Genomic DNA, 18992 nt, shown 5'->3' with positions numbered 1-18992 from the left:
CATAGGTAGGTCAGATTTTGTCATTTCATTACCATCATTCCCATCATAAAGTCAATGAAGTTCTTTGGTGGTTTGACACTTTTCTAGTGATTGATCGTATGAAGAATATCCAAAGATCCTATTGTACTAAACTGCTTCCATTCTTTATGAGAGATTGAGCTATAAATTTGGTGTTAAGTTCTCATTTTACTTCATCTGGAGGATCTTTGAAATTCCTTTCAAGGAAAATGCCATATTGCCCACAACCCTTTATTTTATTTGAGAACCTCTTTGAAAAAGAAGTAATATGGAAAATTATATATATTCTGCTTGCTTAATCTGTTACAGGAATGACTATGATTAAAGCTTTATTCTAATTTCAAAATAGTCCTTTTAAACAGCAGAAAGGTCAACAGCTTGACAAACTGGTCTTTAATATACCTAATCTCATTCAAAAGTATCCTTCAGTATTTTTTGTCTGAAAGTGCTCCTAATTACACATATCCATTCATGCAATAAATACATACTGTATGTCCTCCTGTGACTGTACAGGCCTTGTGACAGTAGTTTCAGTGAATAAAAGGCATGTCGTCCTCTTTCCTGGAGCTTATGTTCCAGTTGATTGCAATAAAGGTTAGGTAGGGATTAGAAAGGTCTAAGAATATACTATATAGTACACCACGTCTAGCTAACTTATCTTTAAAATTCTTGAGTTTAGTCTCTCATCTAATGCTGAGAGTCATTTCTAAGAGAAAGGAATGTGAAACCAAGCAAGAGCCCAGGGTCACAAGAGCCTTGTGATGATTGTTCTGTAGAGGCATCAGGCCCTGCCTTTGTGTCATGTACATGTAAAATACTTACATACTAACCATTCCAGGAGTATCTTTGCTTGAACTGTAAGGAATGCACCTGCATTAACCCAGTACTTTTTAACTCATACCAGTCCATGTACACTTATACACAAGCACAAATTTCAGGTTATCATTTACTCAAAGACAATGCTATGGTTTGCAGTTGTTTCAATTGTAACAGTTTAAATTGTTGCTGTCTTTCAAGAAATCCCTCAGTGACCAGTATCTGGAGATGTCTCCAAAGCAGGGGAACAGATCTTAGAATTCACAGAAGAGGGACATAAGTGCTAATGGCACATTAACTTTTAATTTCTTGGCTTGTCATAGCTGCCTGCAGGTGTGTGTCCTGGCTGTGGGCTATTCTCAGGGCCTCAATTGTATTTGATATTTTCTTTAATAATGTTGCTTCCCCAAGGAGCTCTTCGATTTCTGAATTATTTTCAGTTCTCCTTCTCTAGATAGAGGAAAAATGAATTGGCAGATGAAGGTAATTATTGGTCCCTTTGTTTATTGAAGATTAGTTTTTTTGTTGTCCCATTTATTTCCTTGAGAGAGAGTTTTGGGATATGATGTTGTTTGGCCTTCTAGCGCTGAAGGTCCTCAGGTGTTCCTTTGGGTTTATATCATTACCCCCACCCCCATCATCACCACTATTACTCAAGTGGCCTCTGGGATGAATTCGCTCTTGTGGCATAGAGAGCTATTGTTACGCTGCAAAGGGTGTTTGCACTGAAGAGCTGCTGTTCCACTCTAGTCTGCTGAGGGGAAAGCTTGGCATTGGCAGGTACAAGATAACCTTGAGATGCACTTACTTTCCAAGATGAATTATTTTCCCCTGGCAGGAGAATTGGGAGCATTATAGGTGGATTGGGTAAAAACCCAAAGACCTCTTTCCTCATCCCCACACATGTTTTGAGTTCCCACCAACTGCCTCATGCTGGAGCATACCCTGTCACTATATTTTCTAAACTTGGTCCTGAAGTTCTTCATATTCCACTCTTTGGACACCCTTGAGCTTCTGTACAATGCTGATTTCTTGTGTGACTTTTGCTATGACTTAAACAGATACCCAATTGTTTTCCTAGCCCTCTTCCTGCTTTTGTAGGTTAGTTGTAGGACCCTGCCAGAGGAGAGGTTCGTGATTTGTCAACACAGATGACACAGAGGGAAGTTTTTTCCTTTTGGGGATATTTGTCAGCCATGCTTCTCTGTTTGTGGCCCCTCTTTTGTTTTTCTTTTTTAACCTTTATTAACTCTGGCCAGCAGCATTTAGGGAAACTAGTGAAACCTCTTTGTTGGGGTTGCTAGTCGTTAAACCCACCCCACCAGTCTGATCATCTTTGTCATATTTACCCATCTCTTTAGTTTAGACAAATTGATAAGACCTAACAGTAATTTCAGCGTATACATCTGACTTTAGGCGTCATCTTCTTATTTCCTTCATTTCTATATTATGACAGACAGTATTTCTTATAAGAAAGATTGACCTTAACTCTAGCCCTTAATTGGCTTTCTCTTAAAACGTGATTAGATGGAGTGTTTGAGTGATGTGACAGTTGGAATTCTCAGGCAGCTGTCCTTTTCAAGATTTCCATATTCATTTTTCCAAATGAGTTTTTGAGGAACAGTTTGAAAGGATATCAGTGGTGCTCACCAGCACTGGGGCTGAACTTGATGCTCGTGCAGTATGCTGTCTTTAAGATGATCAGTGGGAACTGAAGACATGTTTAGAGAAGGGGATTCTGGACTTCCAGATTGTGGGGATGACTTCAGGCTGCATGACCCAATGTGTATCTTCAATGCAGGTATGTTAACCTTGGCCACGAACAAAATTTGTAAGACAGGCACTGCATGTTGGATCATGTATACCACATACTTGTTTCTCCTTAAAGTTTCATAAAGGAAAAGCATGCCTCACTGTGTCCATATCCATGTATTTATTGTATACTGGGATTAAACTGCTTTCTCATTTTAGATTCCTAACTTTCTAACCTATTTGTGTACATGTCCTTTTTTTCATTTACAACTTGAACTTCTGGTCTGTTCAGTCCTTGTTTGTGTGTTTTTTCCCCAAATTTCCTAACTCTGTGTTGGTATTGGGTGTAGTTAGTTGTGTTGGTTTGATTCACTTACTGTGAATCCAGTCTCAAGCATCATTGTGATCCTCATCTTATTTGGTCTTGATAGTCCTTAACTTGGTCTTTGAGAAGTTATGTCAGACTGAAATTACATGTAGAAGCATTTGATATTTTTTAAAAAGCAGGACTTTATAGGAATCTGGAAGTTTTAAACGACTGCTTCACCATAATGGGTAGGAATGCTGCAAGAATGTTGCCAAACTGTTCTCTATCAAATATTATTTCTGGGGGGCCTTTAAATGTGTAGCCATTTACCTTTCTCTGTTGTAATCAGTCTTTTTTAATTTAAAGAATTCTTTTTTAGAGCGACTTTAGTTTCACAGCAGCTGAGCAGGAAGTACAGAGTTCCCCTTTATGCCTTGCCCTCCCTAACACACACAGCCTTCCTCCACCAGCATCCCCCAGCAGAGTAGTACATTTGTTACAGTGGATGAACCTACATCGACACATCATCCAAAGTCTGTATTTTATGTTAGGGTTCACGCCTGGTGGTGTACATTCTATAGATTCGACAACCAGTGACATGTGTTCATCATTATCATGGCATACAGAATGGTCTCACTATCCTAAAATACACCCTGTACTCCTGTTAATTTCTGTCTCTTTCTCCTAACCCCTGGCAACCACTGATCTTTTTATTGTGTTTCTAGTTTTGCCTTTTCCAGACTGTCATATAGTCAGAACAAAATAGCATGTAGCTTTTTCAGATTGGCTTCTATCTCTCAGTAGTATGCTTTTAAGATTCCTCCCTGTCTTTTCATGGCTTGATAGCTCATTTCTCTTTAGAGCACAATAAACCCCCTTCTCAGATGTACCACAGTTTCACCTACTGAAGGACATCTTGGTTGCTTTCAAATTTGGAAAGTTATGAGTAAAGGCACTATAAGAATGCTTGTGCAGGTTTGAGTAGAATTAAGTTTTCAACTCATTTGGATAAATGCCAACGAGTATGGCTGTTGGAACATATGGTAAAAGTATGTTTAGTTTTGGGAGAAACCACCAAACTGTTTCAAGGTGGCTGTACAGTTTTTCATTACCACTGTCAGTGAGTGACGATTCCTGCTCCTCCATATCCACACCTGCATGTGTTGTCAGTGTTTCGGATTTTGACAATTCGGTTTGTAGTAGCAGCTCATTGCTTTAATTTGCATTTCACTGATGGCATATGGTGTGGAGCACCTTTTCATGTGCTTCTTTGCCATCTGTATATTATCTTTGGTGAGACGACCAGGTCTTTTGCCCATTTTTAAATCAGGTGGCTTATTTTCTTACTGTTAAGTTTTACGACTTCTTTGAATATTTTGGGTAACAGTCCTTCTAAGAGATACGGCTTTTGCATGTATTTTCTCCTGGTGTCAGATGTCTATGAATTATTTTTTAAAATTTTAGACCCAGCGAGCGAGGTGATCTTTACAGTTGTGCAGGCACATGTGGCTGCTTGGGAGCTACATTGCTAACAACCAACCTTTACTCTGTTGACCCTTTATTTTCAGGTCAATGTGACTGTAGACTACATCAGACCTGCCAGCCCAGCCACAGAGACGGTGCCTGCCTTTTCAGAACGTACCTGTGCCACTGTGACCATTGGAGGAATGTGAGTGTTCTGGCTGGCAGCGAACCAGCCGTAGCTGAGACTTCTCTCCTCAGTCAGGTCTCCCCTCCTCATCCTGAGTTGCTTTGTTATTCTTTTTACACAGGTTTTAAGTTGTTGTCTGTCTTTGTAGCACTGAATGTTCACTCAGCATTTTGTAATCACTCATTTGCTAATCATATTCTTTCATTACTATTTATGATTTATTTAGACTCTGTGCATGGCACTTTGTAGCACACATTGCTACAATTAATAATGCTATTTATTGTTAATCAGGCCCTATGTACTATCCAACATTAGTTAGAAAGATTCTGTGCATATTTGTTTTGGAAGTTCAATTGTAGACAGTAAGAAAATGTGGGGAGGAAAAGAGGTTAATTGGACATTTTCTTTGTGGAGATGTATTTAATCAGTATATGTCTGGGGCTTCTCTACTGCACTAGCTGTATCCTGGTTATTTTCCAAAGTCTCCTGGGAGCATGACTGATGAACAGAGTCTTTCCAGGGAGGTTTCTGATGGGGGAAGGAGGAAGCCTGCTGGGCCATGCCTCAACAATAAATATTAAAACAATCAGTCAGTCCCCAGTAGCAATTCTTACTCTGCATAAAATATACCAGCATGGTAATTGGTTCCTTCTCTGCTTAACAATCTTAAATGCTGTTTGTTACCAAACTGGTATTTTTCCCTTATTTTAAGGGGGAATAGTGGAGGGGAAGAAAAGAATAGGTTTCTCATCAGAACAGGATTGTCTTATTGCAAGTACAGTGGAGCCTGTTAGGAGAAACACCTCTAAGCTTCAGCATGCCACTGAAAGGAAAGAGGATCTTGTAACTAATTTACCTTCCTGAAGCTCTCCTACCGAACAAGAGCCTTCCCAGCTCATTTGTGCTGTCACATTTGTAAATAAGTATTTTTAGTCACAGGGACTACTATATTTATGTTAACGGTAATGTTCACACAACAATCAGAGACTTCATCTTTGTGGAGAAGAGCTTAATACAGGCCTTTGTTATCTTTACCCCATCATCACAGGCTAAAAGTTATATTAGCAGGTTCTTGACAAATCAGATAACATTTTTGAATGGGAGAAACTACTAGATATTTTGGTCATTCTTCTACCTGGATAACTTATAGTCATGTCATTCCACTTTGTCACAGCTAAATGTATGCTATCCTGTGGAGAGATAGAGTTTGTATTCTTCTGTATTAAATTTTTTACTGTCACAAGCAAGGAGTCTTCTCAATAGGTAATTGCTCCTGCTATCTAATTACTACTAAAAACAACAGTGTCACTACTGTAAAAATGCACATCTTTATTTTTGGCCCATGGCTTCTACCCATGTTTATCTAACAGTCTATTAGAGTGTGTTTGTTTCATTTAGGTATCATGAGGTATATTTGAAAGTAAAATTACACTGCCTAAAATTAGATATTCTGAGAGTCTTTTATAGGGACTTTCTTAAAAGGACAGTTTGAAACATCTGACCTAAACTTTCCCAGAGTAGGGTGTGTGGCCATGCTCAGTGCTGTGAAAGCTTCAATTTCAACTGCGTTGATCTTGGCTTTGGTGGAGAATACTCCTTCAGGACAGCCTGTCTTTCTGCAGAGGTCAGATGACTCTGTTCAAGCCATGGTTTTAGTTAGATGTTCATGCCTTCCATTAGTAGGTTAACAGCAAAAGTTGATTGGTCTTAATTCATAACATAGAATATCTGTGCTTAAGGTTCATACCAGAGATGATAACCTTGATCTTTCTCTACCTCCCACTTCTTGTAACTGGATTATAAGATATATATTTTTGGATGATTTACCAAAGCATTTACCAGTGTATCCATTCATCTCAACATTTAAATAATCTCCATGGATCAGACCAGCCTAGCAGGTTCCCTGGGAAGCAGTATGAATTTCCTTGTAGGGTTGTTTCTTCTTAACTAGCCTTTGTGAGTCAACTGCTAATCAGGAGAAATGAAAGGATTTAGTTATATGTTGAGTCCAGTTGCTCACCAGACAGTAAGCTCCATGTCTAGGGGTTTTGTCTGTTTTATTCCCTGTTGTCGTCTCAGTGTTAAGCATATGCAGTGAATTTGATAAATTTGTGAATGCGTTGTATTGCAAAGTGTCGCTTTATGAAGCCTAATCGGGAGTGCTTAACATGTCTCGACTGGGATAGTGGTTTCATTTGAGGTACAAGTTTGTTTTTATCTAATACTAAAAAACTTGTATCTAATAGTTTTCCTCTTTGTTAGGTCATTGGGACATCAGTGCCAAAGACAGGTCAAGTATAGAAGGCAGACTTAGTAGCTTGCTTTCATATTCTTGTCATACAAATAGCTTCTCTTTATTTTTCCATTGCCTTGATTTGTTTTTTATTCCAAATGATACTGTAGAAAAGTTGAGGTATGAATACATAAGAATGCTGAAATACTCAATTTATATTCAGAATTAAGGTATAGTAAAGCCTTGTATCTGAATTTAATGGTATTGAAAAACATTGGCTAGAGAAAGGATTTTTTAAATACAAATTTCAAAAATTTTGATTTTAATACAAGCATAAAAATGTACGTGCATTTCCAAATCTTTGATATTTGGGCAGCATCATCAACTTTTTCATCTGGTGAATTGCATAACTTCCTCTTTTGACTTAAAAACACTTTATGGAACATTAGATTTTTGTGACGTAACATCCCCCTCACATTTTGCAGCCATTTTAAATCTGTTCCTCTTACTAATAAACCTTTTAAATGTATTCCACTATTTTCTTTCTTTTTTTCTCCACTTTTATTGATCTATCTATCTATCTATTTATTTATTATTTGGGTATCATTAATATACAGTTACATGAGCAACATTGTGGTTACTAGATTCACCCCATTATCAAGTCCCCACCACATACCCCATTACAGTCACTGTCCCTCAGTATTCTGTTTTCATAAGCACACATTCCTTGTATACTTGTTTCAGTTTTTAATAAAATATGTAATGAATTAAATAATTAATATCAGAAGCACAACCAGTGTAAGTAGAAATGGGGACAGACACGTGACTTAACAGGTTTGGAGTGAAGTATACAAGTGTGTTGGAGCAGCCCTCAGTCACTGTCATTAGCTGTAAGTTTTGCGGAGGTCACAGAATGTGCAGGTCTGTTAAGGAAGGGTTGCTTAAGAGCACTTCTAAAGTAATGCATGTCCTCTCTGAAAGACAGGCTTTGTTCACACTCAGAAATACTATAGAATTAAGAGGTGAGCTGATATAAATTATGCCTGTTGTCATGTGTAGGTTTACATACTGACAGATGGGTCTTCATATCATCCAGTGGCTTTCTTAGTATTCAAGAAATCAGCTGGACTTTTCTGAATATGAAAGAGCTTTCAGGTGGCTTATTACAGGGAAAGGAAGAGGTAGTGGGATGGAGTCTTTTTCAGGATTGTTTCAAAGCAGAATTTTAGATGTGTGTCATAAGCCTAACTGTGTGAGTTGTCTGTTTCTCGGATAGGTTTCATTCTTCTTCTTCTGTTTCTCCTGTGAATGAATGGGAGTCGAGTCACAAGATCTCTGTGGTGCCTCTCTTTTGTGATAGTCTTTAGTTCTCCCCCATCTCCTGCCCTCTGGGGAATCAATGAAAATGGAGTTAATCATTCCTTTAGTAGATTAACTTCACCATGGTTTTGTCAGGAGTTGTTATCTGGTGATGAAAACAATTTAAATAAAAAATGAGAAGATCAAAGTCTGAGTTGTTTCTGATTCTCTGGCTCCTGTGTTGGGAATTAACTGATCCTTTTAGGCCTGGTTTGTGACCTGAAGCTGTCAAGATGGTGCTTCCTGTTAATTACTTTTTATTGTATTTAAGACACTTAAATAACTCTTCTTGTGATTTAGTCTTTATGTAATTAGCTTCAGTGATTAAAATCTCCTTCTTTGTTATTGTCAGAGCTTTCTTGAACAGTGAGAATTTTCTGGGGTGACCTTTCTGTTAGCTGGACATCTCAGTTACTTTGAGCTCCAATTTGGCAAACCCATACAATCTATTAACTAGCTGCTTATGTCTTTCTGCATATCACCTTCTCAAAAAAAAGATGGTAAAAGAAAATCTGTTCACATTTATAAGCAGTTACTTAAAAATATACCTAGAGTCAAGCCTCACACATACACATTCACACTGACCACCACCCACCCCTCAGCCCTGGAAAAGTGTCATATATTCAGATGCAGAATCACTGAGGTTTTTTCCCCTTGCTTTTCATTATATGAAGTGTTTCACAATGATAGGAGGCAGTAGACATGGTCTGTTCTGGCAGAGTGAAACAATGGCACAGAGATGGAACTATGGGATAGGAACAGTTGGAAAATGCCTGTGTATTTCCTGTACAAGAGCTCATTTTTTTAAAAAGGTGATTTGTTCTTCCTAACAGTGAAACAGACTATTACACTTGGAAGAAATAAGACTTCTTTTGCTTTGGTTCCAGTTTGCAGGGATCTGCAACTATTCTGTTAGTGATTGTCAAATGAGGTTAGGTCTTGTCCTTCTTCTGGAGTAATCTTTTCCTAATCTTAGTTGAGGTTTTCTCAGCCACAGAAGGAATAAGTATCATACAATCCCCAGCTTTTCTGGCTTGAATTCCATAGCTTCAAGGCTTTCACAATCAGGCCAAACATCTTCTGTCTCAAAGTTTTCAAATCTTAAAACACACTAATAGCTGGCTTTCAGGCTGAACATAGGAAGAAAGTAGTCTCCTGAAACCCTATTTTCTGGCCTAGTGTTCTTACTCCAAGTGGCCCATGAAATCCCAAAGGCACTCTTGAGGACTTCAGAGACAGTATTAACGTCAGTGGCCCCTCTAGGAACTGGGTGGTAGGCACCCTTTTCTCCACAAACTTACTGCTTATATTTGATTAAATTTAGTGTCCCCAGTATTTTCCTGCTTTGAAAGAAAGAGACACTAGAATAAGGGTTTTCCACTCCTCTTAAGTCAGAAACAATCCCCTAACCCCTCACCTTGAAAGAGAGTACCTTAAGACAGTTTTCAGAAAGCCATAGCTGCTTGATTTATAGAATTGTGCTGCTTACTGCCATGTTGAGCAGAAGTAAGCCTGTCCAACCACTTTGAGGACATTGAAAGCATGTGAGGTGCTTAGTTTAGAACACTTAAGAAAGAAATGGTTGACTAACTGGGTCTTGCTCACTCCCAGATGTGGTGCTCGTTCTGAGGGACTGGTCCTGGGGAGCACTCTGTGGAGGAAAGCTGCTGCAGAGCTTTTGGGACCGGCGCCAGGAAAACACTGAGATTCAGACCAGCAGCTGTTTGACTCAAATATTTTGTGGCTAACTAAGGGAATTTAATGCTGCCACGTCTTACTTCTTTAAAGACCTCATGGTTTCAGATTATTGTATTGCCAGCATCCCTTTATGGAAGCTCAGTAAAGTTTTTAACAGAACTCTTGGATAATACGAATCAACAAAATCCTTTACTGAGCTACGTGTGTTGTCTTTTTCTTTTCCCTTCCTTTATTCTTTTTTTTTCCATATCAATTGAGTAAAAGAATGTCAGGTAGTGGTGACTTGGTATTTACTGAGCTGAGCCTTGGGAAGCTCCCTCTCATCAGTGCCCCCAAATCCTGGGAACCAGTGAGGCTTTTCTCTCCATGAGGGGAGCTTATCATAAGGGAGGAACATTTTAGAATGTTTAGACATACAGATGTGTTCAAAATAATCTGTTAGAGGCCTTGTTTGAAAAATAGGTATGCTGTCCTTGTGAATTTTTGTGGATCCTCGAAGTAGCTCAGTGATGGACTAGCCCAGACAAGGGACAGATTTGCTGCCTCTATATAGGTGTCAACTAAGGACAATAGATTGATCTGTTCAGTCATTCAGCCAATATTTGTTGAGCACCTAACTAAGTGCCTACGTACTAGGAAATAAAGCAGTGATTGAATAACAGACCAACAAAGGTGAGGATCTCCCAGGTGCCTTTCATTCTAGAGATTTCTTGGCACTGGCTGCTAAGACCTCAAGAGTCCTTTTGGGTATTCATAGGCTTTGTCACCCACAGAACCTTGTTGATGTAGATCTTTGCTTTAAGAAATGAAAGTGACTTTATTTAAACCATGCCTTAAAAGGTTCTTTTCTATTCAGGCTTTGCCAGGAACTTTTAGAGACTTTACCACTCAGAAATAGGTTAAAATATAAATGAGAGATAATCCTCTGTATCTTTATTTTTAGGTGAGTCAATAACTCTTGCTGTCAGTACACTAAATAAAATGCTCAAGTGACTATCCACTGAAGCCCATCTGTCATTTTCCTCTTCGTGTTATAATTCTTGGGTCATTCAGTGTTAGTACAGAGTGCTGAATGTCAACAATATCTATTTATTTCCTTATTTAAAAGGTTCATATTTTTTAAATATTTACATTATTACTTGTACTCTTTAACCCCCAGTATTGTTGTATCATTACTTTATAATGCTCAGTTACTCTGCTTCTGATTCACTTATACAGAATCTTTTTGTACTTCCCACATTAGTAAACTAGAATTCTTACTCCTCCATTCTTTTAAAAATGTAATTTTTTTCGATTATCAGGATTTATAGAATTTATTAAAATTTCTCCCCTGTCACTGTGATTGTCTGATATTCCTTATTTGTAAGTTCATCCTAAAAATTTAACACCCCTCCCGTAGCAATTATGTTACTGTTGGATCCAGAAGTATAATACTGTAAGAAAACCTATAGAAAAAGAAATCCTATGTTAAATCCCCCAGAGAAATGTTAATTCTCTCTGTGTCTATTTCTCTTTCTCCTTCTTGCGCGTCTTCATGTGCAAGCTATCGCTTGTATCTCAGGTTGTTCTTTTTGTGGTATTTCTTTTCATTTTCTGTTTGGTGAAGAGTCTTGATTTTTCATGTGTAGGTAGTAAAGTTGCTGAATTCCTGCATGTCTGAAAATGTCTTAATTTTGCCTATGTTAGTTTTATTATAAAGTCTTTCACAATTATTTTCCTGAGAACTTTGATGGCATTGTGTTTTATTGCTTCATTAATGTTCACGAGAAATGCAATTTCCATTTCTTTAAAAGTAACCTTTTTTCCTGGCTCCAGAAACTTTTACAATTTTCTGTTTATCTTTGGTTCTCTGAAATTTTATTAAAATATTTCTAGGTGGCTTTTTTATTGTTTGTTAGTGTGTTTTGGGGTTTTATTTTGTTTTTTTGTTCCATAGTCAAAGGTCTTTTTTAATCCGAACACTCATGTCTTCAACTCAACCTTTTTTTCACTATTACTTCTTGAATTACTTTTTGCCTTTGACTCTTGATATTCTATCATACTGTATCTTAATGCTTCTTATCTCTATAACTTTTCTTCCTTTTTTTTTAACAACCTCCTTTGCCTTTTTTATATAATATAGAAGTTGCTGTCTTCAAGTTCAATAGCTTGCTTAACCAGACAGCCATGCATATTTTCTCATTTTCATTCATACCCACTATCCTAGCCCTTAATCTCACTGATTTATTTACTTAATAGCTCATTTTTCAAGTAGTTATAGAATGCCTGGTACATACTAAGCACTGTGTTAGGTTTTAGGAGGGAATTATTTTTATATATTCTATATCTATATCTATATATATCTATATATAGATATAGATATATATAGATCATTTTAAAACTGAAAGGTTTTCTGTCCCAATGAGAATAGAGAATATTCTCTTAACTCATACCACTTTATTGTTGTTTATTATTTAAGCATTTCATATTTTAGTTTTCTGTTCAGGTGTTTTAATAGCATCCTGTTTTTAGTCTGTGAATACATTATTTTCTGTATCTCTGAAAATATTATTTCAAAGAAAACAAAATCTTCCATTGAAGCTTCTCTATGTCTAAATGTTCTATTTATTTTGTTTCTTTTCTTTCATAAGTCCTCATATTTTGTGAACCTTGTTCTGTATGTGTGAAGCAAGGACCAGGTCAAAGTTGGCATGGTGTCCCTCTGGAGTTATACATGTCTGCTTCCCCAAGATGTCTACGTCATGAAAGGGCATAGGAAAGCAGGAAGTATCAATGACAATCCTCCTTTTAGGATGCCTGAAAGTGTGGGAAGCAGGCAAATTTCAGATCCCAGTAAAACTGTCAAGACAAAGGTGACTTTTCTTTGTTGGTAGAGAACCTGTGTGTATTTCACTGGGGTGAGTGTGGGGTGTGATGCGCTTGCCTGACTTTGGCTCAGACAGTATGCCTCTGCTTTCCATCTAAGGTCCTCCTCAGCTAACCAGCCTACCTCTCTTCTGTAACATGTGTTTCTACAAAGTGAATTATCTCATATGAGCTTGGTAATTTGGGGAATCACATTGGTACCATGTCAAAGTCATGTTGATTTAGAAGTGATAATCCCAAATGTGATAAAGTATTGAATCAATAGGGGTAAGCTTTCTCATACTTGAAGGGTGAGTTTTAGCAATATATGGACTTAAAAAAGGGAAGAAAAAAGTACCTTAGCAGCTAGTTGGAGGTATAGTTGAAAAAAGTGTGAAGACTCTTCCCCCAGTATTAAAACAGCAGATTAATGAAGAAGGCTACACCCTAGGTCAGGTTTTATATTTTGATGAAAATGATCTTAGAAATAAAGCCCCTTTAATATCTCATCTGAGGAGGAGGAAGAATGAAAACCCCAGGATTTAAGGCTACTCTGCCGGTAGAGGTTTAACTGTGCTGGTTTTTATCACGATTGTTTGCGTTGGCTAATGCTTTAGCTAGAAAGTTCCATAGGTCTTACAGGATCTGCTCTTGATTCTGGTTTTTCTCTCGAGCCCTGCTTATTTAGGGCATTTTGGTGGTTTTGTAGAACTGTTCAGGAACATATATACAAGTATGTGTTGGAAGAAACACCTGCACTTGATGGTAGAGTATTTCTTGGGGTTTCACCAAGGGTTGAAACCTGCTACTCTTAGCAACTCTGTCGCCATGATAGGGTCAGGAAAAGGCTGGCTGGCCCAGCTCTTTTGCAGTTCCTGATCAATTGCTTAGATGATGTCCCCAAAGCCTACTCACTGTGATGCTTTGTTTTTGTCAATAAAGGCCTTTGAAGCGCTGCCGTTTCTCTACCAACCATATCCCATGTGGTTTCTGTCTTTCAGGATTTGTGCAAACTTTCTGATATGCTGTTAACACATTTTCTGGTTTCTAGCACCATTAAGGCTTTATTCTTGTCCATATCTGTCTCTGCTGTCATTTCAGTGGGACCTTGTGAGGGATGGCATGTGGACATAAGTTCTCAGTCTGCCATTCTGACCTCCCTCAAGCATCCTTTCTTTTATTCCTTTGGATAATGCAATTGATGTGATAAGGAGAGAGGACATTTGACATGGTTACCAATAAGCAAAAATCCTTTATATGCCATTTCTCAGTGCTTTTCTTTTACAGTTCCTGTAGCCAGCACAGTATAAAGTGGTAAGGGAAATAGAAAAATCTATAGAAACCCCATTCCTGTCTCCAGGTAGTGACGCTATTTTTACCAGGATTTATTCCAGATCATACTGAGTGATTTTTTTTAAGCAATAAGAAATTGTAACATTTTCAAAAATTTAGAATATAGGGGGAAATGACCCATTGCTCAATCATGCCCATATAATAGCTATTTTTTTGTGTAGTATTCCTTTGTAATTTTTTAGAATTTAATTTAGAAACAGCAAAGCCTTGACCACTTGGTGTAGTGTTGAGATGAAATCTAATCCAAGTGATTGAATATTTATAAAAACAGGCTTTGGAAATGAGCAGACCTGAGGTAAAACCCGAACTCTACTCCTAAGTAGCTGTGCAATCTTGGTCCTTGGATTATTAGGTCTAATTTATATAAAGTACCTCACACTTCATAGGGTTACTGTGAGGATTAAATGTGCTAATGCATTTATTTAAGATACTTAGTATAGTGACTCGAACATAACAACCAAGTAGTTGAATAACCTCCAAGCCTCTGCACTAAACTGGTCACTGTTAACCTAATTTCATACCTAGTGGTCTCTCCTGTCCTTTCTCCACCTCTCTCTCACATCTTCAGCCATTTCTTTTTACTAAGACTTTATTATTTTTTTTTTAAGGATTTTTCTTGACTGTTTTCATATTCCATCCTCTTTGTTTTCACACTGCTGGTGGCCAAGCTTCTCCACTGATAATATTGCTACCTCACAGACTGTTCTAGTATTAGCCTAAATAAGAATAGGAAATGCCTGGTTATGCAGTAGTTGCTCAGAAGTCAAGCAAAAAAAAAAAACAAAACAAAATGTCCCGTTGGATTATGGCTTAGATTTTGCTGTAGTCCATTTTTATGGTTCCATGGCAGGCACTTTGGTTTGGATTTATCTCTTTTCTAAGTTTATTAATTGTCATGATGGCTAAATTATATCCATTATTCCTCGAAATACTGAATATGTACTATGTTAACGTAACACAGTAATGATTGATAAGTATGTAGGTAAAGGTAGAATAGATACTCATGAGTGATTTTTTTAAATGTTTCAGTAAGTTTAATTCACATTTAACATTGATGAGTCACATAATTTTTTCCATAAAAAAGTGATTTATTGGATAGTACCTTTCAAATCAAGAGATGTGCTAGTAAGCAGGCAACCTGAGTATACTTTTAACATAGTGGTCTGCCTTCCTACATATCTAAAATGGTGAAAAGCCACAAAGGGCTACTGACTACATGTTTTAGGAAGTGGTATTCTTCCTAAACACCCCCACCTTAAAAATCTCCCCAGAAGTCATGTTCTGTGGAATTTACAGAATGACCCTTCTGCCATGATGCTTTTGTGAGCTTTTGTGCTGTCAATAAATTAGTGTACAAGTGTCAATAAATTAGTGTACAAGTAGTGGAACTTGGAGGAATTTGGCAAGTATTGGAGGTAAGCATGTACAGTAGAATTCTATAGTGAAGAATTCTCTATTTGTATAGAATTAGAATAGTATGTGTAATAGGAAAGGATGCTTGAGGGAGGTCAAAACATGATAGAGATGTTTTAAAGCTGAGCTTCATGAAGGGTAAAGGCCTTCAATCAGGTTTCCAATGTGGGTTTCACATGGAGCCTTTTGGCTGTCTGATACACCTGCTTACATGATCAACTTTGATTCAGCAGATAGTTGCATTAATGTGATAGTTGCATTAATGTGAGCTTCTATTGTGTTAAAATGTGATTTATAAACTGTAGATATATCAGGTCAGTGGCAAAGGGAAATTATATTGCAGTCCATGCAGTACCCCCACCCATATATTGACACTGACTGTAGAATTACTTTTTTTTTCTTCAGGAAGCAACTATGCAAAGCATTTATTCTTTTCACCACTTTCTTAGAAACTTCTGCCTGAAACTGGCTTCCTTCATTTGTCACTTAGCACAGCCTGTGGCTGTAGAGGGATCAGACGGTGGAGTGAAGGTTGACCCACTAGGGTTCTGTTGTGGTTTATTGTATTTAAAAGCCAAGAGCCAAAATAACCCTGCCTTCCCCCAAGGTGGAGAGGAGGAGAGTAAGAGATTTTAAAACCCTTGTCTTTTTGCTGGGCTCATTTGTTGCTTATCCTAGAGCAAAGAATCATGGAGTGAAAAAATAGCATGTCTTTATTCTCAGGAAAATAGGTTGACCACCAGAAAATATTTTTGTTTTGATCTCGTTCATTTTATAAGTAGGGACTCATTTCTAGAGTTTTTACTTGTAGAGATTCTGTAGTTTGTTTATGCAGTGAAAATCTAAAGCAACTGCCACATTCTAGACTTCAGCCACACTGACATTGGGCTTGGTCCAGTTGCTAATGGATTCTGGGGAGCAAAAACACCCCTTGCCTGTTCCTATGTTGCTAGCTGGCTGGGTTGTGGGCCACACACCGTAATGGGGCTGGTAGTGGAGCGTCTTACTCAGCCCTCTTTTCTTTCCTGACCCATATGACAAAACTTCTTTTGAGCTTCAACCCTAAGAAATAACCTATGCTAATAAGACAGTTTTCTTCTTAAATATCTGGCATGATTATGGCTTGGAAAAAGAATATAGTTATTTTGCCAGTTAATAATGGCTTGGTGTTTCTCCCAGTAGAATGACAGCCTTCCAGAATCTGGAGTGGTATGTTGAACTCCTCTAAACAAAGCATTGCTTATGTATATCAGCATTTGCATAAACTATAGAGGATTTGAAAATGACTCTCTGGGGCTACCTCTTCTCCGTTTGGTCTTTACTAGACCTCTCTGATTTGGCTGGTTCTACTTTGCTGTCACAGCAGATCATTCCAGATGCCATTATGTAATTTTCCGTCTTGGGGTGTGTGTTTGTGTGGGCGGGTGGTTTTGCTTTGTTTTTAAGTGGTGTTTAATGTCAAGCTAATAATAAACTGGATACGTAGGCCTGGTTTTGTCATAGTGGCCACGAGTTCGCTTTTTTGTCCCTTACTCCCCTGGGAGGTGGAGAACTCCCCCTCCCCAAGTGATGCCTGCATTTTGGAGGGGGCTCTTGTCATATAGCTGCTTAGAAAATGCCGCACGGCAACTGGCAGTTCTATTCTCAAGAGACAAAGATGAGGAATCTCTTCGCAGGTTGCCCCCATAGCGATTTCTCGTCTTCCTGTGTCCTAAATTGAGCCAATAGGAGTAAGTTTGCCGTTCCTGAACCAATTCCAAAGATCCATCTATTCTCTACCCGTAATTCTTCTGTCTGTCCTCTAGATTCCCCAATACTTACTCTGCCCAGAAAAAGTAGAGAATGGCAGAGCAGTGTAGGGGCGAGAGAGGTGATAGTTATTTCTGGTTCTACCTCCAGCTTATAGTGTGACCGTAGCAAGTCAGTCGCCCTCTGTTCCTATAGGGCCCTTAACTGGCCTTTTTTGAAGGAGAAAGTGACATAAACATTAGTGCTAGTATTAAGCTCCCTTTATGAGCTCTTCTTAGTAATCTAAAATTTTCTCAGGTGCTTAACAGAGGAAACTTTAACTGGGGGTGTATTTAGGATCAACCGAGGTAGTAACAATGAAGCCAAAAGTTTCCCATTGCCTATAAAAGCCCAGCCATGAATATCTCCTTTTGTATAGCCCTTCATAAATACTAGTTTACTGGGAAGTCTGTGGATTTGCAGAATCAAACTTTACCCAAACAATTTAACTCCTTGTGATCACTACCAGTTGACTTAGTGGCCTCATTGCCTTTAGTTGCTGACATGACCTTGAAGTATTTATTTGAGGTAACATTGTTCGACATTAGAAAGAGCTTTAAGTTGAGGCCTCTAACCCTTCTTTTATGTTTATGTATAATTAGTTATTAAATTCAGAGATCTGGCCTGGCTGGCTGCTGTTGAATATTCTTTTTACAAATTCCCTCCTTACAGGAACTCTTAGGCATTAAAAGATGTTTATGTCTTTGGTTTGTGGTGGTGCTAATGCTCACTAACCAAAGTATATATTTTAAATATTTTCTGGGACCAGAGAAATCCAAGTATAATCCATCCATTTGTTAGGCTCAATAAATGCCAGTTGTGGGTTTTTTTAAAGACTCAAGTTAATAGTTAAAAACCAAAGAAGCCCCAGAATTTATTGTGTATTTCTTTTGGGTGTAGAGTGATATATCTGAAATTAATAATGTGTGTTTTGATGACTGAGGCATAATTATTTGGCAGTTTTAAGTCCAAACTAATATCATCAAGTGATTTGCTGTTCCGTGCTGATGCCCTTCCAGATAACGACCCCATTTATGACCCTGGCTGTTTCTTTGCCTCGCTCCTTTCTGTATATAAACAGGGCTTCTGTTCAGCTATATAACAAGGTAACCGGGGCCACAATGTTGAGTGTTTTGATTATAACTCCCGATTATAACACATAAGAATTTGAGTATTATCCCTTGGTCTTAGAGAAATCTTCAGGATTTGTTTTCAGGAAAGAAGTCAATCTTGTTCCGATAGTGAGTCGGCAGAGAAGGGAGAGATAAGATCAGGAAGGATTCCTGTTTGGGTTTTGATCTTTTGAACTGGAACTGTTTTCTTTACCTTTTACTGCATTGATGAGCTTTGTGTGTTGAGACAGTATGATTGAGAATTTACTGCCCATAAAGGGATTCTGTCAGCCTGAGCATCTACTTGGTGGCATTTGTTTTTCATACTAGTATACTGTTTCAGGATAGACCCTTAAAAAGTAAGAAGTCTCTGGAGGCCATTCAGAGACTCGGGGGAATTGGAGTGTATGGGAGTCATAGTCTAGACCACCTGTGCCAGGTCTGTGTTTTCCCCCATGCTTCATGTTTCAAACCCTCATGAAGGCTTTCGTTTTTCACAGTGACACATGTTCAGCAGTAAGACAGCACTCATTGTGGGTTAGAAGATAGTTCTAGGGTCAACACTCACCCTCCTCTCCACCCTATCCAGCCCTCTCCACTATTTACCCTCCTTTTTAATAGCTGAGGAGTCTTTCTGGAAAGTATACT

At 38.1% G+C, this 18992-nt stretch overlaps 1 protein-coding gene across 4 annotated transcripts in view; it reads left to right on the top strand.

Annotated features, from left to right (window-relative positions):
* Window positions 1–18992, top strand: part of SND1 (staphylococcal nuclease and tudor domain containing 1) — a 406889-nt gene that overhangs the window by 181145 nt on the left and 206752 nt on the right. For all 4 annotated transcript variants that reach the window (XM_073238488.1, XM_073238486.1, XM_037023516.2 and 1 more), the window contains exon 12: window positions 4462–4562. In XM_073238488.1, coding sequence (XP_073094589.1) covers window positions 4462–4562 — 101 coding nt within the window. The remainder of the gene's footprint in view (window positions 1–4461; window positions 4563–18992) is intronic.

The sequence above is a fragment of the Manis javanica genome, chromosome 6 (genome assembly GCF_040802235.1).
Source record: "Manis javanica isolate MJ-LG chromosome 6, MJ_LKY, whole genome shotgun sequence".
NCBI classification, from domain to species: Eukaryota; Metazoa; Chordata; class Mammalia; order Pholidota; family Manidae; genus Manis; species Manis javanica.
This window is presented reverse-complemented; position numbering and strand designations above follow the sequence as displayed.